This window comes from Phoenix dactylifera, unplaced genomic scaffold, assembly GCF_009389715.1.
Source record: "Phoenix dactylifera cultivar Barhee BC4 unplaced genomic scaffold, palm_55x_up_171113_PBpolish2nd_filt_p 000309F, whole genome shotgun sequence".
Taxonomy (NCBI): Eukaryota; Viridiplantae; Streptophyta; class Magnoliopsida; order Arecales; family Arecaceae; genus Phoenix; species Phoenix dactylifera.
The window spans coordinates 112,664-136,752 of NW_024067781.1; the positions used below are offsets into that span (position 1 = coordinate 112,664).

Below are 24,089 nucleotides of genomic sequence, written 5' to 3' on the forward strand. Positions count from 1 at the left end.
ACCTCCTTCCCCCCTCCGACATCACTTCGGAGAAGAGGAAGGGCCGGCCTTCCGCTGATACTGCTCCAAGATGGGAACCCCGACTCGACCGGAGGGCCGGGGAAGTCCCACCCCGGTCGCCGACAAGAGGAAGGGGAGAACACGACTAGGGTTCCCGTGGAGAAGAAGAAGAGGGAGAGATCAGAAGGGAGAAGAGGCCGTAGACTAGGGTTTTCAGCCGGAGGAGGAGGAGAAGGCCGAGGGTTCGGCCGAAATGGCTAGGGCTTTCGGTCGGAACAAAGGAAAGAGAGAGAGGGGAAGAGGGGGAGAGAGAGAGACGGAGAGTTGCTTTGGCCAGAGGAGAAGAAGGCCGGAAGACCGGCCGGAGGCTAGGGTTTCGGCGGAAACAAAGAAGAAAGAGAGAAAGAGAGAGAGAGAGAAGGAGAGGGAGAGACCGGAAGGAAGAAGAGGCTGTGGATTCGGCCGAAGGAGGGAAAGAAGGCCGAGAGATCGGCCGGAGCAACTAAGGTTCCGGTGGGAACGAAGGGGAGAAGAGAGAGAGGCAACGGCCGGAAGAGAGAGAGGGGAGCGAGAGATGAAGAGGCGAAGCCTCTGGAAGGTCGGAGAAAGACCCCCTTAACGAGTCCGGCTTAACGGGTTGAACTTCGCAACCCGTTAAGCCCAAAAAAGGAAAAGAGGGGAAAAGAAAAAGAGAAATGGAAAAAAAAGGAAAAAGGAAAAGAAAAAGAAAAAGAAAAAAAAAAAAGAAAAAAAAGGAAATGGGTTTAGCCATATTTGACTAAACCCGAGCCCAATCAGATTGGGCTAAGTCTGGACGAGCCCAAACTGTAAAATTGAACCAAATATAGTCCAATTTGAACTGGGTCCGAACCCAATTAGGCTTGGTTAGTCCCAACAGACTCAACTAAGACCCAATTCAAGCCCAATTCAACTGACCAAAGGCCTAATCAGCCACGGGCTGACCCTGCCACAGGCCCAAATGGACCACATGGATCCTAAACCCAAAATTTAACTTGGGATTAAGCCTATTGACCAAATTAGAAGGCTCCAACGTGGGTAAATTGGACTTGGGCCAAATTCTTGGAGAGGATCCAAACAAGTAAACTCATAATTTGAACTGAGAAATTATGTATTAGACAAACGGAGAATAATATGATCCCTATGATGTGGTGCAAGGTGATTAAGGATCCGTCATCTGGACTGGTCAAACGTGGGATAACGAATTACTGTAAGTAACTTGTCTTAATCTTATTATGGATCATGAATACGCTTTCTTACCTAAATTATAAGTGTAAGTAACCCGTCTTAATCTTATTGTAGATCATGTATTATAAGTTATGAAAAAGAATGAGTGTTATTCATGCAATTTAAATTGCGTATATGATTTGTGAAAAATGAAAGCAATCTGTTCTAATCATCATGGATCATGTATACAAGTGGTATGTTTTAGTTATAGAAATTATGGTTATGTATACATCATGCTTATACAAATTTTAAAATATTATGCATATAAGATGATTGGGATTTCGTTACCATAATTGCACTTAATATAGTAATTATGGTATAAGTATAAGATAAGATGATGAATTGCCTCTAGCTAATATGGTTACCATAATATACAGTAATTATGGTTACCATAATTGCACTCCGCCGTAGCATCGAAGGGTGTAAACCACGGCATACCGGTGTACGGTCTTACAGTGTATGAATATTTTTGATAACATACATAACATGATTATTGATTCGGTATGAATATTTTATCACGATGAATTGTTAAGTAAGGTGCATGTTAACTTCTCAAACCCTGCATGAATATGTTTAATACTATACTAGATCCGGTAAGATTATGCATGATTACTTACTGAGCTGTGTAGCTCATACCAGTCTATTGGTATTTTCTTTCAGATCCTCATCACTGATAACAATTAGAGACGTTCCTATTTTGTATCAGGGCTTCTCTCTTTTGGGGTAAAGCAAACATACTTTTGTATACATAAACTATACAGAAGCTCTGTGTTTTGTACCACTCAGTGTGTTGTAATAGAACTACTTTAATATATGAAAGTTCGAATGGTTTGACTACCCTATTTACCCATGTATGAGGATTCGTGTTATTGTGGGTGGTAGTCGGCAATAGCACGGCCATGTCACGTATGGATCCAGGTATGAGGCATGACAATATGAAAATAATTTAAATACTACAAGTCTTGAATTGTGAATTTGGAAGAAACTTCCTGTTTACAACTCATAGTGATGTATATCAATATTTGTGATAGTTTGTAATAGAGTGAGTTGTTATGATAATTACTACTAGCCGTATGTGAATTATATAATTTTTAGATTATGTTTAATTCATTGACAGATGGAATATCTTATCTGCTTATAGGGTCAATTTCTACGCACATGCGGTAGTTGTCAAAGTCCTCGAATTATGATTCTGGGTGGAAGGGAACGAGAAATTGCACCATGCAAAGAATGTAAGTTTATTGAAAAAAGGAACTCAATTTGCCGAACGTCACCGTTCGGACGACTCGGGCGTCGTCAGTCGTCCCCAAACCGAAGGGTTCAAACGCGGTGGCGCGCACAAGGCAGTCCGGTCTCCTATCCCAATGCCCTCTTCTTCTCGGTGGAGTGGTCAGGATAAGGAAGACGGCCGCCGCTACCGAAGCAAGACTTCTCCATTTCTTTTTGAAAATTTTTTTCGTCTGCTCCTTCACACCACCTTCGTTCTCTTATTTTTCCACGTCCCCACCACACACCGGACTGCCCGGCATCCCATTATTTTTTATTTTTTATTTTTTTTTTTTTACACCAATAACCCATACAAAATGGATGTGAGTGCAACTCATAAAATTAAATAGAAAAAATAAAGTATATAGAAGACGAGATTGAGATATAATTATTCTAAATAAAATATGAGTGCTATCCAATCCGCCGTTTTGTTTTGTCTGTCGAAAGATATGAGTGGCTCGATAAGAGTAGTATTCTTAAACATATTATTATTAACCAAAAAGACTACAAATCTCGTATATCAACCGTATTTTGTCGGCCGCATGATCTGAATTTTAGATTTACTCAACCAACCACCGTAGCTGTGTCTCTGCCTCGATAAACTTTGACGGCATCATCCACGGGGGCTGACCGTCAGAATCCCACTTTCGGTTGCGGTGCCGAACACGCAAACACACCTCCATCCAACGGTCATAAAGCTGTCGCCCACCCACTGGTCAACCATGGACTCTTCCTCTTTTCCACACAAATGACAGCAATGGTAGGGGCCACGCCTTCCCAGGCAACGAGTTTGCTTCTTCGACTCCGTACTGGCAAAATCCTTCTTATTTCTGGCCTTCCGTCAGCAGGGAGAGAAGCAGGCAAGATCCGAGAAGAAAGAAGAGAAGGAAGGAGGCCAAGATGGGGTGCTTGGCTTCCATTCCTTGCCTCTCCCTCCTCCTCCTCCTCCTCCTCTCACAGTTCTTCTCTGCCGCCTTCGCAGGAAACTTCACCTGCAACGCCACCCCCAGCGCCACCTGCCGGGGGCTGGCCGGCTACGTGGTGCCCAACGACACCACCTACGGCCACATCCGAAGCCTCTTCCAGGTGGACACCCTCGCCTCCATCCTCGGCGCCAACAACAAATCCCTTTCCACCCCCGCAACCCAGCCCGTCCCGGCCAACTCCACCGTCCTCGTGCCATTTCCGTGCCGCTGCGTCAACGGCACCGGGAAGTCGGACGGTGTCCCGGTCTACACGGTGAAGTCCACCGACACCGGCCTCGACGACATCGCGCGGAACACCTTCGACCTGTTCGCGACCTACCCGGAGATCGCCGACGCCAATAATATAACGAACGCCAACGTGATCACCCCGGGAGAGAAGCTGTACATCCCGCTGCCGTGCAGCTGCGACCCGGTGCAGGGCGAGGAGGTGGCGCACCTGGCGCACGTCGTGGCGGCCGGGAGCACGGTGGCGGGGATAGCGGCGATGTTCGGGACCGACGAGGACACGCTGCTCCAGTTGAATGGAAACTTCCAGCCCGCGAGCCTCAAGGCCGGCCAGATCCTCGACGTCCCTCTCGGTGGTGAGTGGCTTTCCGTCCGCCTCCCATTTCCCCTCTTATCTTAGCTGCCTTTCTTAAGTACTAGCCCATGCAGCAAGCTGTGATCACAGTATATAACCGCTGCATGTTTTTAACAAACTTTATCACCTTTAAAAACAAAAAAAGAGGGGGAAAAAATCTTTAATGGAGTTTATTCCATGATAGTAAATCAGTAATGGATGCTTCTTTAGCAGCTTTAAACTTTCTTATTGATAACCAGAAAAAATTTGGGTGTTCCAGTTTGTTCATCCTCAATTAGATCCACTTCTTTGGACTACGACTTCATGCGCCTCCCCGCTAAAAGTTACGCACTCACGGCCAAAGGCTGTGTCCTCTGCGGCTGCAACAACGACACCTATCAGTGAGTCCTCCTCCTCCTCCTCCTACATTTTTATGCTGTAACTAGTTGATACCCTACATCAGCATGAAGATGAAATAGTCCATTGTTATATGCCAAGTTTGTAGCACTGATTGTTATCCAATAAATGAATTCAACTAGGTTGGACTGCAAACTAAACCAGAGCATGAGCTCTGCGTGCCCTGCGGAACGATGTGCAAGAGATCTGAAAATCGGCAACTCATCCACCTCTGGATGCGAGATCACGGCATGCGACTATGCTGGCTATGCCAATTCCTCTGCAAGCGGATTTGAAATCCTTGCTGTTAACACCACCAAAAACATCTGCAACAGTAAGTTTCAAGTACTAGCTAGTAGCAGCAGCAGTACTCCTTAGCATATCATGAGCTTAAAGTTTTGGTGTGCTTCAGATGCCAAATGGTCTAATACTGGTGCTTTTGGTTGTGTTTCTGGCTGAACAGGCTCTGCACCGGCCGGGCTGGGACTGAAGGTGTCCTTGTGGTCAGGGCTTCTTATACTCCTTCACATGGCTTTGATGGGTCCTCCTTTCCTGTGACAGAATGAGCACGGTTTATTGTTTTTCCAATACGGCTGTTGTATCATCTTTTTTATTCCTGTAATTCTTATTCTCTATCTTCTCTGATTCATGGACAATAAGACTTTCGAAATATATATAGATTAATAGATTAAAGATTTTCTTAAGCTACATTTTTTTGGTACATTTTCCTAAGCTACATTAAGGTGATAGTAAATGTTTGCACGAGCTAGTCTGGAAGCTTGTTGTTGTTAATTTGTTAATTTGATTAGGCTGGAACGGTCACCAGATTATTAACCATATCTATATTGCAAGCTTACAATAAGCAATGAGAATATAAGGTCAAAATAATATGAGATATATTGAATTGGTATCATGAAATGTGCCACATAATAAAGCAACATGAATGGTGTAAGGCGGCGCATAATATGTTGATCTATCCGAAGACATGGCTTATGAATCAACCTATATAGATATATTGCCAATTGTGGTCTGTGGATTTACAAAACCCAACCATCAATTTGATATCCCATGATTGTTTATCATGGCCATTGATGGTGAATCAGGTTTTTGAATGACTCATCCATAGGAACAACATAGTACATGAAGCAATGAGGGAGATAAGCAGCGGAGAGCCACCAAGGTGGTAGCCCAGTTGGAACGGGGCATTTGCTTCCAACCAAGTGGTTACAGGTTCGAAACGCACGGGCGTCGATTAAATTTGGGGACCGGATGCCCCACGCCTGGACATGGGGTATGGAAGCGCTACTGGTCGGCTGGTAGCCTGGGTGGTGCCAGGTGTGACGTACTCACACGAAGGTCAGGTCGGGTAACCGAACCGGCCCACGGGTGGGGAGGGTATGAGTAAAACCGGCCGGGGTTAGGGCTGTTAACGGGCCGAGCTGCTCGGGCTCGGCTCGGGCCCGGCTCGAGCTCGGCTCGTTAGTCAAACGAGCCCGAGCCCGAGCCCAAAAAGAGGCCCGTTTAAATCCGAGCTCGAGCCCGAGCAGCTCACGAGCCCAAATGAGGGCTCAGTCCAATTCCATTTAATTTCTTAAAATCAGATTGAATTAGTTCAAGTTTGGGACTCAACCCGTTAACCCAAACCCAATCCGTTAACCCATTCCCTCCTCCTCCTCTTTCTTTTTCTTTTCCTCTCCTCTCTTCTGGGTTTCTCCAGAACCTTCCAGCCCCTCTTTCTTCTCCGTTTCTCCCCCTTTCTTTTCTTCTCTCTGCCGACTCCTCCACCGGCGACATAGGAGGGGAGGAGAAGCACGGTGGGTATGGGAATCTGTACGGCCTACGGGGTGGAGACGGGCGGCCCTGAGCACGGCGCTGTTTGACGACGGGCTGAGCTGTGGGGTGTGCTTTGAGATCAAGTGCGCCGGGGAGCCCCTCCATCCTCATCACTGCCACCAACTTTTGCCCCCCCCCCCCCAACTACGCCCTCCCCTCCGACAATGGCAGCTGCTGCAACCCTCCCCGCCCCCACTTCGACCTCGCCATGCCCATGTTCCTCAAGATCGCCCAGTACCATGCCGGCATCGTCCCCGTCTCTTACCGCAGGTACATACATACCTATTACCGCCCCACCCACCACGGCACCACCCCTTGCTTTCTTCTTCTTCTTCTTCTTCTTTTTTTTCATCCTCCACCGTAGATCTTCTAATACTACCTAGTTCCACCTTTTTTTTTTTAACCTTTCTTTCTTTCCTTCCTTCTTCTCTTTTTCTTCTTTTCTTTCTTTCCTTCCTTCCTTCGTTCTTCTCTCAGAAGACGAACCGAGCTTGGAGTCGGAGATGGGGAGGGCTGAGGCTCGGTCTCGCGCTCGGGCTCGGGCAAACGAGCTTTACGAGCCCGAGCCCGAGCCGGGCTGTGCTCAGCGAGCTTGAGCCCGAGCCTAATACAGGGCTCGGTACCGAGCCCGAGCCCGAGCCCGAGCCTAGACTTTTGTGAAACGAGCCGAGCCGAGCCCGAGGAGGCTCGGGCTCGGCTCGGCTCGTTAACAGCCCTAGCCGGGGTGCCCAACACACGGTCATTTCTACCCGCATCGAACATTCTCCTGGCGGGATGGGGGCCCAGTAAGGGCTGCTACGCGGGGGTGGGCTTGTCTCTTCATCCCCTCTTCCCCTTTTCGCTTTAGCAAAAAAAAAAAAAAAAAAGCAGCGGAGAGAGCGAAAATTTTTATTAATGGAATTAAGGTTAGTCGAATTGGTACTAAAACTTATGCGGATCAGCTAACGGTTTGGTATGAAGCAAATCGGACGATTCATCTTAGTTTAATAGACTATTTTTAAGCTTTTTAAATATTGAAAGAGAAGGTGAGGGTGCAAACTAGTTTGAATGGGTTCAAACAAGTGCGAACCAAGCATCTTGCATCGGTTTCGCTCCGAATCGGGCCAGCTTGCATTAGCTCTGTCTCAATCATCCGGTTCAAAGCGGTTCAAACTATTTTTTCGAGAAAAGTACCGAGGCATGCCGGCTTCATGCCAGTCGTAGGGAATAAATTAGGCAGTCCGGCAAACATGAGTGGAATAATTATGGGACGTACAGTTGAATCAATGAGGATACAAGAACAAATTTTGAAAGGGCCCATAATTTCTGTTTGGTGTACTATGATCGGGGACTTTCACCGGTGCACAATAGGTTTCTTTGGTCGAAATTTGGGTCCTTTCTGGGATATTTTATTTTATTTTTATTTTGCTCTCCTGACCTAGAACCTATTTGTGGGTGCTGTGATCTATTTTATAACTTCGCGTTCTTTTATGGGAGCTCTATATTTCTTCTTTTCTTCCTTTTCCTTGTAACTCCTTATCTAGAGCTTTTATTTTAATTTTTTCTTTGAAAATAATCCTCACATTAAAAATTATATTACAAATCACAATCAACATCGATATTCCAATCAATTTGGTACCATGACCTTAATATCTAACAAAAAGCACATCAAATTTTAAAGTTTGATGTTTGTCATAAACTGAGTACCAATATGCTTCCCAAACAAATATGTGAAAAAATCAGCATGAGATCCCATTCATAAGGGCAAGGGTCTGTTTTATAAGGAAATTTCCATTTCCCTCAATAAAACTAATTTTCATGCTAGTATTTAATTATTCAGAGTATGACTAGAAGAGCATGCCCTGTTCCTTATAATGGCATTTTGCATTTGTTAGTGCTTAAATGATTCGGTCAAGGATAATGGATCTTCATGTCTCTAATTTCGAAAATGAAGACCATATGAAATATTCATCTCATAAATAAAAGATCGGCACGAGATCACCAACTAGCTCAAGTAGCAAAATTACTGGAAATTGTATACCAATGACCTGGGTTTATATCCGTTCGTCACCTAGATGCTACCATTTTGCCACCCCATTCCCTTCTTTGTTCCTCGTCCCATGTGTTGATGGTTTTCGAACGTGTTTTTGACACATACATTTTTGAATTTGATAATTGCATTTCTTGTAGCATGTTTTATGTAAAATATAAAATAGCCTCTTGGCAAAAATCTTCTTTTTCAAGCATGAGATCATGAGGGAATTTTGCCGAAAATTAAACCTGGTCCCTTGTTATAATACATTTTGGCTTTCTTGGCTTAGCCTAGAGTATAAATTGGATGGATTCGTTGCTCTAGGCCTGTTTGAGATTTAGATTTGCTACAATAAGTCTGGTCTAGGCTGAACCATTAAATCACCATCAGCTTAATTGCCTAATCTACTGATGGTATTGGACTCCTGTCTAGGCCTTAGGCCTTAGTCCAGGTCCTAGTTTACTTGCTTTTGCAGCAAGACAGCTACTGGGATGGTCACCACTCATCACTAGGCCAAATAAAATGTTTGTTTTAGCCTTAGAGAGGAAACGAAGGAAAAATTCAGATAAAATTCTGATTTACTCTCCAATCTTTCTCCACTCTTTTTCCATTATCATTTTCCTTTAAGCCTCTTGTCTTACTAGCCGTGACCTCGAATTAATTTGCTAGTCATATTTTGGTTTCTCCAGGCTTCTATTTGAGGCTGATTCTCCCCAAGGTTTTTCAGACCTTGCTAATCTTAGGTTTTCCTAACTGAAAACAAATCTTAAATTTGACTCACTAAATGGGCCTTGTGTTGAAAATCCCTTGGATTGTAAGGGGAAGATGAATACTTTGTGTAAAAGAAACATTAGAGCTCATTAGAAGTTTTACTTGCTTATAACTTTGGGTGTCCCGGTTGAGATTGAATACTTTTTTTTTAGTACATCGGTAGCTCACACACAACAGGTATAAGTGCAGCCCAAAAAGTTAGACAGTAGAAGAAAATGCAAGAGAGAGAAAATAGAGACGTGGTTCTCCCAGATAAAATCTCCAGAGTGATGAGCTGTATATCATACCACCTAATCCGCAGCACTGTTGGCCTCTCTGAAGACATGGGTAGCCCGAAAGGTGACGCATTTGCCTAATAGTCAGCGAATATCGAGGAGCGGCCGCATCCATCTGACAGCACTGTTGGCCTCTCTGGATTCTTGATCATCTCGATCACCATAGCGGAATCCCCCTCAAGGATGATGCAGTCTGTCCCCAACATCCATCTTGCTTAGGAGACACCGTCCTAGGCAGCTCAAACCTTGGCACCAGCGACGGACTGATTGAAGATATGCCGACTCCCGACCGCTACTAGTTTGGCCTGCTGTTCTCTGATGACAAAACTGATGCCGCAGCAACCATCATTCTTAACACTACTGTCGAAATTCATCTTGAGGAAATCAAGGGTGGGGGCTCCCAAGAGACAAGCATAACTATGGACAATAATTTTTCTAGCCAACCCAAGGGACAACGATGCAGTAGTGTCAAGCACCTCCACCGCATGAAGTAGGGCCCTGTCCACTGCCACTCTCGAGTGTGCACCTCTATCCTCAAAGACTCATGCATTTCTATCTAGCCAGTAGTGATAAGCCAGATAGGTCGCTCGAATCCTCTACTCTAGAAGTTCGGATCTCCGAGAGGACTCAACCAGAAAGATCAAAAAGTCCTCTATCGAAGACCATCCTCGACGCAGACCAGCGGAGGCCGGGGCGCACTCCCAGATCAGAACAGCTTGCTTATAGCCAAAAAAGACATGGTAGATAGACTCCTCCACCTCCTGACAAGCCCAGTAGCATGGAGAGATATTCATCCCTCACCAAGCTAACACTCTCCTAGTAGGCAGACATCTCCCGGCCACCTTTCAAAAAAACAAGGCCGCTCGAGCGTGGATACGCAGCCTCCAGATCACCCCCCTCAATCTACCGTACCGCAGTCCTCCCTAACCCGCTCGAGAATGTCCCGAGTTCGCATCTCTGATCTGCTAGTCCTGCCCCACACCCTCCTATCCTCTGCCTCGCCTGTCGGGATCGACATCGCCAACACTTGGCTTTGCTAGCTGCTCACCAAAAGCCTGCTGTACGAGGTCCACATCCCATCCTCACTCTCCAGGGCAAACAGGTAGCGGACCTTGCACCTCTCTAGCTCTTTTGGGTCGACGTAGGTGGGCCATCGGCTCAACGGTATGTTGGGCCAGCCAAACAATCCTCCAAAGCATCCACAGCTCGCCCATAGCGAATCTTCCATCTGATATTCGGAATCACCAAGGGAGCTCAGAAGCATATCTCCCTCCATAAGAAGAAATTGCATTGGCCCACAAGGAATACAGATGGGTCCGCCCGGTCCTATACTCGGCCCTCATCAAGGAGCCCTAAAAACTCGCCGGCTCTAGTATAAACCTGACAGCCATCCTCATAGCAAAAACCTCCCGCTGCTCGATCAAGGAGTGGATCCTCAGACCACCACAGCTGGTCGGCTGACAGATCGTGTCCCACGCCAATAAGTGGACACCCCTGCTGCTCCCATGCTTCCTCTAGATGATGTCCCTGAAAGAACGCTCCAAACACTGTAGCACTGCAATGGGCACCAAGGTGTTGGATAAAAGATAGATGGAAACTGAGTTGAGACTTGACTATACTAGAGTGATCCTACCCATCATAGACAAGGTGCTCGCCTGCCAGCCCTCTAGCCTCCTCCTGATGCTTTGCTCTAAGAAAGTGCACTCCCTCTGCGAAGGCACGGCCTATGATCGGGACCCCAAGGTATCTCAAGGTGCCCTCCTGCTCCACAATCTCCAGAATCTCCATAATGGTTGCCTTCACTCCGGGCCGGATCTTTGGGTTGAAGCAGATAGTAGATTTGGCCTGATTAACCCATTGACCTGGACACCGCACAGTATTCCTCAGGGCACCCTCTAGAGTGCCCCCCTTCGTCGCTTGGGCCAACGACAAGTAGTCGTCCGCAAACAACAGGTGAGATATTTGAGTCGTACCTGACATTGGACTGTAGGCCTCCACCTTCTGCCTAGCCGAAGTTACTTGAAGTGCTCGAGATAGGTGGTCCGTACAAATAATGAATAAGAGCGGCGACAAGGGACATCCCTATCTCAACCCCACTAATGAGACGAAGAATTATGAAGGGGATCCGTTCACCAAAAGGACAAAAGATGGGGCTTGAATGCACCCCTGGATCCACCAAATTCACAAAACGGGTGAAAGCCAAAGCACTCAAATGACTGAGTCATGAAATTCCATCTCATCTTGTTATAAGCTCTCTCCATATTTAACTTGACTCCCATCAAGCTTCTCCATCCCGGTGCCTGTTGGAGATCAGACATAAACTCCTGTGCAATAAGTACATTATCGAAAATGGGAACGGCCCCCAACGAATGCACCCTGCTTCGGACACACTATCCTAGGCAAGATCTTCCTCATCCTTCAGACCAGGATCTTCGCTATTGCCTTGTAAAAAGTGGGTGCACAGGTTAATCAACCAGAAGTGATCGGGTTCTATGGGGATCCTGCCTCTTTGGAATCAATGTAATGAAGGTCCTCTTTCAATCCTTCGGCATTGTCGCTGACAAGAAAAACTGCTGTATCATTGCCGAAACCTCCTGCCCAATAATATGCCAGTACCTCCTAGAAGAAAACTAGGGAAAACATGTCCGAACCCAGGGCTTTATCCTCAGCCAAGGACTAGAGTGCGTCCTAAACCTCCACCGACGACATTGGACTAATCAACTATGAGTTCTCAGCCTTGGAGACCCTCACATATGGCTCTAGCATTGCTCCCCCACCGGAATCAGCCCCCTGATCAGTCCACTTCGACCGAAAGAAACTGCTCCAAAATTTGTCTGATAGTATCGGGGTCTTCAGTCACCTGCCTACTGCTGTCCCTGATCATGCCAACCCTGTTCCTCTGCTTTCGGATGATGGTCAACTGATGGAGAAACCTTGTGTTTCGGTCCCCTTTCTGGATCCCCTAAATGCGAGACTTCTATCCCCAAAAGTCCTCCTGCTGCTTTAAGAGCAAGTGATGTCTAGACAACATAGCTCTAAGCTCTACCTGCTCATCGTCGGACGGGCCACCCTGATGCTCCTCTAGAGTTTGAAGTTTAGTGATGGCCGCTTTTGCTTCCTCCACCCGTCTGAAGATGTTCCCCACCTCTTTCCGGTTCCACTTGAGTAGTCGCCGCCTAGTCAACTCCAGCTTTCCGAAGACCTTGTACATGACATCCCCCTATACTGGCGTCCGCCAAGCCTTGCGAACCACCTTTCACGACTGTGGGTAGGACATCTAGAGCTTTTCAAAATGAAAGGGCTTCGAACTGGGACAGGGTGCGAGGTACTCACCAGAATGGGGCAGTGATATGAGGCAATCCGAAGAAAGGTGCCGCAACCAAAAATCGGGGAACCGCAGGATCCAACTGAGTGATGCGAACGTTCTGTCTATCCTCTTCCAGACACGAGCTCTCCCAAGCCTGTTGGTTCCACCAAGTAAAGCACGGGCCAACAAACCCAAGGTCGACCAACCTATTGGTCGTGAGGAACTCCTTGAGCTCCCTAACTTCAATCTTATTAGTAAAGGGGCTTCCCCTCTCTCTTCTCATCCAGACTGTCAATACAATTGAAATCTGCTACCACCATTATTGGAAACCCATGTTGGATTAGGCTCGACGCCTCATTCCACAAAACTTTTCTCTTCCTATAGTCTGTACTTGCATAGGCTGCCCGCAAGACCTAAGAGGGCTCATTCTCTTCTGAAATTACCCGGACCACCTGCTAATTGCACTTGTGGAAAATGTTAGGTTGCACTCCCTAGTACTCCAGAATAGACCGGCGGACCCGCTGCAAGCTCACGCCGGACAACCTAGTTTCAAACATAATGCAAACCATAGGATCATGCAAATGTTCCAAACGACGGAAGGCCGACTTGAATGAGGGTTTACTGGCTCCCCTACAGTTCCACAAGAGGATTTTAACTCCGGATTAGCATATGTGGGCCCTTCCAAGCCCCTCGACCCCTGCTTGCCCAGGATCCGCACTTGGGCCATCTTCACGTGCCATGGACCCCTGCAAAATTCTCTGAAGTAGCCTGGTCATCTCCCCGTGCCACAGTGCATTTGGGCCTGCCTCATTCTGGAACACTCCTGGGGTCTCCAATGCACTCCCACCAAGCACCACGAGGAGAGCGTCCGACTCCTTCCTCCCGCGCGAGGAGGCGGCTCCGACTGTCGGCGGCCTGCCCCGATCCCCCGCTCGCAAGAGACCGCCTCGTCCACGGTCCGGTCCTACATACGGTTGATTCTCGCTTTAACCCACTCCATCCATCACCCGCTGCCGAGGTGGGCCACAGCCAGTTGCCGGACGCCGACTGTCACCAACCCCTGCCTTGCCTCCCCTGGGGGACGAAGGTTCACTGCCCGCGAGCACCGCCGGAGAGAGGCTTCGGCTATGGAAGCGACGCCTCTCGCTCCCCCGGGTCGTGGAACCCTCTCCCGGCATAGGAGGTGCGGGTCCTTGGCACGGCCCATGCCTCGCGGGCCCGCTTCAGTGGGTCTGGCCCTTGGTGAGACCCACTGGGTCCGGACCGGGTCTTCCTGTCTTCGCCAACTTCGCCCCATGCTCCATGGCGTGCGCGTTGGGCCTGGCCGGTCTTCGCCTCATCCGCTACGTGGCCCAAATCGCCCCTCCGATTCAGGCTAGTCGGACTCGGAGCTGCACTAGGTGAGTCCCGCTCGCTTCCTCCCTGCGTGTCGTCGGACCTCCAATTGCTGGCCATTTCTCCACCGAGTGCCGGCACGCCATCTTGTTGGGCTTTTGCCAGCCCTCGGAGTCCGGCGTGATGTGGGCGAGGCTAGCTTGTTCCGTGGAGCGCCCAACTGCTGCCAACTCGAGTGGATCTGGGCCAACTCGGAGTGGATCCCAGCCTCTTTCCCCGTCCTGCATGGATAGGATGAAATACTTCATTTATGGCTGAAATGACATAATTTGGAGCCTAAATTTTCTCTACAGTGATCGTAATTGGCTAATTGCTTCTAGTTTGATGATGGACTTGGTCAGAAGTTCGACTTGCATCAAGTTGTCGATGTTTACTGGAATAAAGCTTCCACATATTAATTTCCTTCCTCCTTTCTTTCTTATAATTTTTTATAAAAATATATATATAAAAATATTAATTTTAAAAAAAAATATGTATGTTAATTTTATTATTTAGAAGAATATGTATGTTATTATAAAAAAAAAAAAACTCTTATATTTGTTCCAGGGTCTCGTTGGCCTTCGAGGTGGGATCCATTATGCAACTAGATTTTATATTTGGGGGCGCACCCGCTGCCTGTGTGACGAAGTTCTTCAGTTCGATTACGTAATTCTCAAGGACCCTCGTCAGCACCTTCAGCTCCCTCGAGTTGAGAGCCATCAGCGCCATCTCTGTCAGCCTTGGCATCGTTGACGACCTGGCACCTATTGATGCTACCCATCTAATCTAGGATTTCTTTGGTTTTTAAAAAAATATTTTATGTACTAAAAAATTATTATTTTATTTTTTCATTCTAATTTTAGTTAACAGTAGGTTGAGAGCGGATAAATATGAAAATAGCTGAGGTGGTGAGAATGGCCAGCAAGTTTGACATTTGTTTCCATTAAAGTCCGTACAATTATTGGTGTTCACACTCTTAGATCTCGAGAAAATGGGCAAGGTCTTGTGGACGGGACCGGGCCAAAATCTTTGGACACGTAGGGTGGACACACGAGTTACCGGTCCATCTAATGTCCAAACCGACCGCTTGCAATAATGTTACTATTCTTTTATAAGAAGAATCCTGGTACTGCATTCACTCCAACCTCACCGGCGCATCCACTCCATGGCCGAGCCGAGGACCCCCCTGCCTCCTCCCTCCACTCTTCCAAAGCCCAATCTCACATCGCGTTTCCTTGGTCTTCTTCTGCTAATATTTGTTCCCGTTGTGTTGGCTGCCATTCCTCTTCCATCCCCCGGACTTCGACCCCGGCGCCGCTTCCCGGCGACCACTCTTTCGGTGACTCCATAGCCGTGCCTGAACGCCATGACCATGTGCTCCGAGGCCAGCGAGCGCATCGGTGAGGGGCTCCTGCCGGGGCCGGAGGACTTGGCTTACGACGCAGAGAAAGGATATCTTTACACTGGTTGCTCTGATGGCTGGATAAGGAGAGTTGGACTGAAGGACGCCGAGCTTAAGGTGGAGGATTGGGCTTTTATTGGTGGCCGGCCGCTGGGTCTTGCCATGGCCCCCGGCGGGAGCCTCGTCGTCGCCGACTCCTACAAGGTGAGTCATAGAAAAAATTAATTTGAGTTTGCTCGGCCTTAGATAGTAGGATCTTGTTGCCATGAGAAGTCGCCTCTATATTTATGCAATTTTGATTTTATAGTTTGAACTTTGAAGGAGAAGAAAAAGGAGTGTCTTAGGGGCCGGCAGTTGCAGTGGTTTAAAACTTAAAACTTGAGACTTCTCCTAAGAAAAAAATCATATCACCTTAAGTTGATTTCGATTGCACATGTCGAAGGTATCTAGCAGTCCTCGTGGCATCAATCTTTCTTCAAAAATATTCCGAAACTAGTGTTTTTACTGTTTGGTACTTATAATTCTTTTCCGAACTGACAGGAAAGTAGGTTAGCAAAAACTCAAACAAAGCCAAAGCCAGAAAGCTTACTATTCAAACCATAATTCTTCAACTGTGGCCTGCATTTGTTCAAAGGTATGACGATCGATTGACATAAATTTCAAAAGAGAGAAAGACCCTACGAAGTTTTACTAATCAAAAGTCATTAGTCCATTTTATATTCTTATTATATGTGCCAAATAGGGCCAATTTCCTCCATGCATTTGGACATCGGATCCAAGACGACACTAAATTGCTTTCTTTGAGGAGGGAATGGTTCGAATTGTATCAATTAGTAAATAACCGATGTAGGACTAAATAGATTTTCATCCATATTCTCACATACTCTCTCCATTTAAGCCATGACGTCCTCGTTAGGTCAAAGATTTAAATCTATTCAAATCTAATCACAAGTACCACGATCGATCTGTGGTTAGTTCTAATGAATCTGTACTGCAATGTCCCTTAGTCCATATTGGTTGTGGGTCTAATTTGCTCTAATACCATTTGTAATAATTCAGGATCTTTCCTAAAATGGTTGGCCAAAAAGTACTATTTGGATTTCTTGATTCTGTATAAGTATCCAATATCTACCTAGCGAATAATCAATCTAGGACTAAATACACGTCCGCACGGATCCTCATAATCTTTTTTATGATATCAACCATTGGACCGCATCTTGCACGTATTTCAAAGCACTCAAATATTTTTCTTCCATCTATCTGCATGGATCTCAAAGCAGATGTTGCGAGATCTAATGGTTGATGTCGCACAACCTTGTAATAAAGTAATCATATTTGTATTCCATTGAATTTGTTCATTTTTTTTAAATTTAGAAGTTTGTTTTTTATTTGTGGATGATGATCACCATATATAATACCTTTTTATCTTGCTCGGATAAATTTCGTATGCTAGAGTCATGTCTGGCGGCGGAAATCTCAACCATTTTTCTTCTCTCGTAATCTCTCTCTCTCCTTCTCTCTCTATCTTGTAACGTCTATCCCTTCTGTGGAAAGAGACAAACTCCATAGGCTAATGGTCAAGGGAACTTTGGTCGATATCGTTGCAAACAAAAGTGGTAGCTCATCTAGTTCGTCCTACTAGTAGTGTTCAATGCATGGGCTATTCAAACTCTAACAAAATTTTTGGCACAGTACGCTTTTCTTTGTTTTACTCGGTATGAATTTTTTTTTAACCGAATGTCGATACATCATCTGTATCGAGTACCAATATGTCATCTGTATCGAGTACCAATACTGAACCGATAAGATATGGTATATCTCCATACTGCTCAGTTTGAGCTAGTACTGCATACCTTACCTAGATATTTTAACAAGAAGAGAAAAAGCTTATGGTTCCAAAGGTGGTTGGTAATTTTTGAGAAACACATAAATCTCAGAAATAAAATGCTAAACTAATTTATAATTCTATAAGCAAAAAAAAGTAATTTATAACTATCTTATTCCATCTCAACTTAAGAAGTTTAGAAGCATTTTTCGTGTGAAATCGGTATACTTTGCTAATATATTTTTTCTTCCAGCCAATTATTTCCAAAATCTAGAGAAGGGATTGGTTAAGCCTTGAGATGATCGACCAGGACACATGTACTCCACTTTTTCATGTTTTATGGCTAAGCGTCTATTAGACAGTGGCCTTTTTAGCCCCTTTTGTGCTGTCTACTTGATTTAGTTGATTTATCACAAAGCATCTCGAACTTCCAGTATCATGGGTTTGGAGTTGGTTTCTAGTATCATTCTGTGCTAATTTTCTTTTCAGATAATTTATTAGGCATCTATCTGATCATTAATGAATGGTCAGTTTGAAAGAATTCATTTAAAAGCTCTATGTGGCTTTGAACAGGCATACCATATTAAATTAAGATAGTTTATCTGCATATGGAGGCAGATATTAGTGCACGTAGAGAAGTATATCAATGCACATATACCTGAAACCAGTGCACATCGACCTGGCATGGAAGCAGAGGAAGTGTATTTCTTTCTATTCTATATATAATTAATAAGAATATAAAAACTAGAGCATAGGCAACCAGAAATCACCTGTGGACAAGAGACCAACGTTTAACACGAAAAAACCTTCAGAAGGACCATAGAATCGAGTACAGATCAATCTTCCATTATATTCCAGAAATAACAGGATTGCAAGGTTTTGCTTTTTCTTGGAGCATGCCAAAGATCATAGCATCAAGCTTTTTCTTTGGCATGGAAGCAGAGGAAGTGTATTTCTTTCTCTTCTATATATAATTAATAAGAATATAAAAACTAGAGCATAGGCAACCAGAAATCACCTGTGGACAAGAGACCAACGTTTAACACGAAAAAACCTTCAGAAGGACCATAGAATCGAGTACAGATCAATCTTCCATTATATTCCAGAAATAACAGGATTGCAAGGTTTTGCTTTTTCTTGGAGCATGCCAAAGATCATAGCATCAAGCTTTTTCTTTGGCATGGAAGCAGAGGAAGTGTATTTCTTTCTCTTCTATATATAATTAATAAGAATATAAAAACTAGAGCATAGGCAACCAGAAATCACCTGTGGACAAGAGACCAACGTTTAACACGAAAAAACCTTCAGAAGGACCATAGAATCGAGTACAGATCAATCTTCCATTATCTTCCAGAAATAACAGGATTGCAAGGTTTTTGCTTTTTCTTGGAGCATGCCAAAAGATCATAGCATCCAAGATAACCCTCTCTTGAATCAGAAAACTAATAGAACACATTTCTTGGATCACAACATCAAGAGAACACCTCTTTTCTTGAACCGAACCCAAATTTCTTGTCTGTTTCTTTTTATAAGAGAGAATCTGGAATGGGCTTTAATCATGGGTTGCTCCATTCCAAATAGCACAATCCAAAATGTAAAGGAGTGATAGCCCTAATAATCTTCCGCTCTTGAATTTTGAGGAGAACTTCATCAAGTTCAAATATGATTGGCTTATGCAGATGTGTAGACTTCTCCTTGACACCATGAAGGAGGATATCTTCTGCATCAATACCTTGGAGTTTTTTTAAATTTGCATACAAGCTCCTCTTAGTATGTCTTTGACGTTGAGACCTTTAGCAGTTTTATGTAAGTCTCTTCCTTCAATTCACCATGAAGGTTGCTTTACACCTAGCTGATGATATCTTCACCACTGGTGAGAAAAACTTCAAAGTCAGCACACTTTTCTTTGTCAAATCATTTCACAACCAGCTTTGCAACCTTGGCTGTGAGCTTTTCCATTCCATCTTCAACTTGAAGACTCATATACTGTTGAGCACACAATTTCACTAATTTATAAGTAGTTCTCATGCAAGGCTTCTATATATAGATATCTCTTCTTGCATGGCTCTTGACTACTTTTTGCTTAGATACTAGGCACTTTTAGGGCTCGTTTGGTTCGCGGGAAGTATTTTCCCTCCTAGGAATATGATTCCTGGGAATCAGATTCCTAGGAAGAAGATACCTAGGAAAGTACTTTTGACATGTTTGGTTAACCATGGGAAAGTGACTAATTTCCAAAGTGCTTATGTTTGGTTGACCATCCACTTTCCTAGGAAAGTTATGGTATAATTCCTATTATGCCCTTAATAAAAATTAGGTCTTTAATGCCTCTTTAATGCTTCTTTAATGCTGAAGGGTCTTTTTGGGAAAAAATAAAAAAGGAGTGATTCCCACCTCATGGGAAAGTAACTTTCCCATGTTTCTCATGGGAAAGACTTTCCCATGAAATGTGGGAATCATATTCCCATGGGAATACCACTTTTCCATCTCTCTCCTTTGAAAACTCCAACCAAACAAGAGTCATTTCATTACTTTCCCGTTGACCACACTTTTCCCCCTCGTTTTCCTGCGAACCAAACGAGCCCTTAGTGGACCTTCTTAATTGTGGATTTGCTTGTGATTGACTATTGGATTGCTTTGGTAGCTCTCCATGCTCCTCAATAAGGTTCTTCTGGTGGCTAATTATGGGATAGTTTTACTAGCTCGCCATGCTCTACTTCCACACTAAGAGGAATACCATCACCATCATTTCATCCATACCCTTCCTTCTCATTTCCCTCATGAACAAGTGTTACTGGAGGAGGAACAGCCATCAAGATCAACGAGATCTTCATCCTGTGGTCTTCACCAAAGAGAACATCCTTGATCTTGGCTGCTTTCTCCAATTGTTTCTCTGGAGGCTAATTATTGGACTAATTCCCTTTTTCACTAATCGCACTCACTCAACCTCAGCTTTGATACCACTTGTTTGGTAGGCGGCATGCTCTGATATCACTTGATGAGAAAGGAATGTTAAATGAGTTTGGACCAGGTTTCATCTCAGTTCAAAACCAATGCACATAGATGTAGATATAAGTGCGCACAAAGGAGCATATCAGTGCGCATACACCTAAAATTAGTGCAAATGGACCTGGAACGGCAACAACAGAAATCTATCTCTCTCCCTTCCATGTGTGAATAATGGTTGAGCCAAACATTCTTTAATTTCATTATTAATATGATATTTTTTATAAATAACCTTACATTTACTCTTTGATATTGTTATAATATCCTTTTCCAGTGGACCATTGGCAATAAGGGTACTTCCAATAGTATATAATGAAAATTGTTTTAGGATGCTCTCAAGTTCTTAGTATTTTTCATAAACCCATTGCCGCTGATTGGATTGCTTCCTTTGTGGCTCACCACTTGGGAGGCTTTGTCTGGGTGGACCACGCATCATTGCCAGAGGGTTTATGCAGTGTTTTGTTTTATGATTTTGTCGGCCGCATTCACACTCGTAGGGTGTGAGCTGCCGTTGTACCAAAAAAAAAAGAAGAGAGAAATTCATTCATCTAAAGCCATGCATGCATCAACAATCATAGATTACTAAACAAATGATGGAATAACTTGGTCCGTTCAACTATTTACAACTGATAGGTAGGCTTCATCTATATGGATCGAGGCTAAAGAATTAGAAAATCTAATTTGTAATATGAAAAAAAAAAGAAAAAGAAATGCAGCTACTCAAGTAAAAGTTTATCAATAATATGCGTCCATTTAAGACTAATATGTCATCAATTTGACATATGCAATTTTGTAGTCTAGCCCTTGCTTTGCCCATCTCATTTGTGGAAAATACAACATACCAATACATGAAATTTTATTTGTTACCCATGCTTATTCTTTTTGACATAATGTAGAGTAGTGAAGAATTAGTAGTTTGATAATATGAACACATGTTTATTGCCAGGGTGTACTATTGGTGAAACCAGACCAAACAGTGGAACTAATGACAAATGAGGCTGAGGGTTTGAACTTTCGCTTAACTGATGGGATCGATGTTGCATCTGATGGCTTGATCTATTTTACCGATGCATCCTACAAATACAACTTAGAGATGACCATGCTAGACATTCTTGAGGGCCGGCCTCATGGAAGATTGATGAGCTTCAACCCATCCACCAATCAAACAGTGGTGCTTGCACATGACCTCTATTTTGCTAATGGTGTAGCAGTCTCTCCAGATCAACGCTCTATAATCTTCTGTGAGACCCCACTGTAAGTTCATAGATTATCACTTTATGTCAAAATTATTGTTGGCGCCATATTTTCTATAATGGACATAAAGAAAGGAAAACATATTTAACAGGCAAAGCAAAACAATACAAGTCCTAGAATTTGAAAATATGAAAATTTATGTTATAGCGGGTGGGAAACATGTGAAAAACTTATGAAATTATAGAGAAACAATTGGAGATGTTAAAAACTAGTTTATAATACAAGGGGTTCTTACCCAAATATTAAGGTCCTAAAAATTGAAAAACCTAAAGCAAATAAGGGAAAATGGTGTAAGGCTGCAACTAGAGGTTGGGTTAGGGCCATGAGTGTAGCTGGAGAAGAAGGCCACCCAAAACTATATAATCAAAGGATCATGCTTGTGCTCACCTTCATCGAGGGTTGCTATTAGTTGACAACAAATAGTACTTGAAATGGCTTTTATTGGTTTCTAGTCTATTCTTTGTGCTAGTCTGGGGTTATGAAAAACTTTCTCTTGATCTCAAAGAAAGGAATTGAGGAAAATAAGGCTTTGAAGAAAAAAATTGCAAGAAAGTAAATTTTTGTAAGCTATCTAGCAAGAAAAAGATGATCTAAAACAAAATTATTTTATTAACAAAAGGATTGCAAAATTTATATCGAAGTATTTATAATTTGACAAACAATTAAAAGAAAGAAGGGTTAGAGTGTGCCAAATTCAAACCAAGGAAGCTTGTTGGCTCTTTCTCACGGGGGACCCTTGGAAACCATCTTTCTTCTAGCTCCTTGATTTACTCTTTGCTAAGACTTAGATAGGGTGATTTTAGTGGAGAGTTGTTCTAAGTCTAGGAGAATTTAATTTAATTCTAGGTAGATCTAAATGGGGATGGAAGAAAGCTGGGGGAGATGGCTCCATTTTGATAGAGCTCTCTCTCTCTCTCTCAACATTTATCTTAGAATTTTCTGATCTAACCTAAATATGGCCAAAAGAAGATGCCATAGTTTAAAGATCTATAATGAGTAAAAGATCTCAAATGATACATTTGAGGGGTATTTATAGATGGAGAGAATTTGAATGAAAGGTTAGAGATTAAGGCTCTAGAAGCTTCCTAAATTCTAAAGATAATAAAGTGCCCTGTGACAAATCATGATTGATCTGAAAAATTGCCACAATCCAATAAGTAGCCAGTGCGAATCAAGAGACAAGATGATGTAGACTAGAACCACATCTCTTGTGGTCACAAGACCGGCAAACAGCCTTTGGGCCACCCTTAATTGGAGAATATAACGTGATATTTAACTCATGGGTCTAAAGAGCTTAGCATTTTATATAGTAAGTTAAGTTGTACTGAGAGATGACTTTTGACACATTGGCCCAAAAGATGATTTCAAGCTAGCTAACTCAAATGGAATTTGAGGCTCTATACTGCATCCGACATTGAGTAAACTTTTCAATACCTCTTGAATTGCCCAGATTTGAGCTTTGATGAGGAAGTTATAGTCAAAATAGTGAAACAATGTTAGGATAGTCTGGAGCCATCCTGCATATCAATGTAAGGTCCCTAGATTCTATAAATAGCACCCTATATACCCCAGACTTTAATCAATGAATATTGTTCCTGTTAAGTACACATTAACTTGTGTTTGTTGTTAAGATATTTTGCACGGTGGATTCTTTAGCAAACCATGGTGGTTTCTATGGATAGGAGGCGACGAGGTGGTGGATTTCAATAAGTTGCAGCTATCGAAACTTTTTTCCTTGGTCATTTTAAATGAGCTATGTTATTATTGTTATTGCATATTTCTTAATGTAGGAGGAGGTGCAAAAGGTATCATATTGAAGGAGACAAAAACGGAACGACAGAGAATTTTATCGAGAATTTGCCAGGCTATCCTGATAACATTCGATATAGTGGTGAAGGCCATTATTGGATTGCACTATCATCGGTATACTAATTCTTATTTTTATTTCCTTTACACTTCTAATCTCTTACGTTATGTGTAGTTTATAATTACATGACCATCGTATTCTCTGACTTTTGTAGGGAAGAACCATTTCATGGGATATATTATTCAAGTTTCCCTTTATAAGAAAAATGGCTGCCATCCTAGCAAAGTTCTTCTCACCATTTTACTTGTCTCAAGATTCTGGAATGCTTAGTGTGACTCTAGAAGGGCAACCGCTTACCATTTATTCAGATCGACATTTGATTCTCGTCACTGGTGGGCTTAAAATTGGAAAGAATCTTTATTATGGTTCACTCCATGAGTCCTATATCAGTAAGATTGATCTTACTCAATATAGATCAAATGCTATGTAAACATGGTACTATAATTATCAACTGAGCTTCATGCTTATGGGTGGAAAAGGATTTTAAATTTATCTATCATTCTTCATGGTTTGAATCTTAAGAATCTCTGCTTATCCACTTCATGGTTAACAAGTGTTATTCAATGTCTTTTTTTTCTTCTGAGAATGGTTTATAAACATGGACAAAGAATGAAGTCTAAAATAAAAGATTTATGAAAGATCTCTAAAATCTATAGTTTATCTTTTGCCTTTGCATTATAAAATTATTTTTTTTATTTTTTTGGGAGTTTTA

General features: G+C 43.5%; 2 protein-coding genes across 2 annotated transcripts; both read left to right on the forward strand.

The window, feature by feature from the left end:
* Positions 1 to 3,290: 3,290 nt before the first annotated feature.
* On the forward strand, positions 3,291 to 5,160 carry LOC120105546 (chitin elicitor-binding protein-like). Its single transcript, XM_039118110.1, has 4 exons — positions 3,291 to 4,078; positions 4,337 to 4,457; positions 4,596 to 4,786; positions 4,916 to 5,160. The coding sequence occupies exons 1-4, from the start codon at positions 3,412 to 3,414 to the stop codon at positions 5,008 to 5,010; spliced, it is 1,074 nt and encodes a 357-aa protein (XP_038974038.1). The 5' UTR covers positions 3,291 to 3,411; the 3' UTR covers positions 5,011 to 5,160.
* A 9,993-nt stretch (positions 5,161 to 15,153) lies between these two features.
* LOC120105547 (protein STRICTOSIDINE SYNTHASE-LIKE 5-like) lies at positions 15,154 to 23,892 on the forward strand. Its single transcript, XM_039118111.1, has 4 exons — positions 15,154 to 15,629; positions 21,203 to 21,510; positions 23,301 to 23,433; positions 23,532 to 23,892. Exons 1-4 carry the CDS (start codon positions 15,390 to 15,392, stop codon positions 23,805 to 23,807), a joined length of 957 nt encoding a protein of 318 aa, XP_038974039.1. The 5' UTR covers positions 15,154 to 15,389; the 3' UTR covers positions 23,808 to 23,892.
* The last annotated feature ends 197 nt before the right edge of the window (positions 23,893 to 24,089 follow it).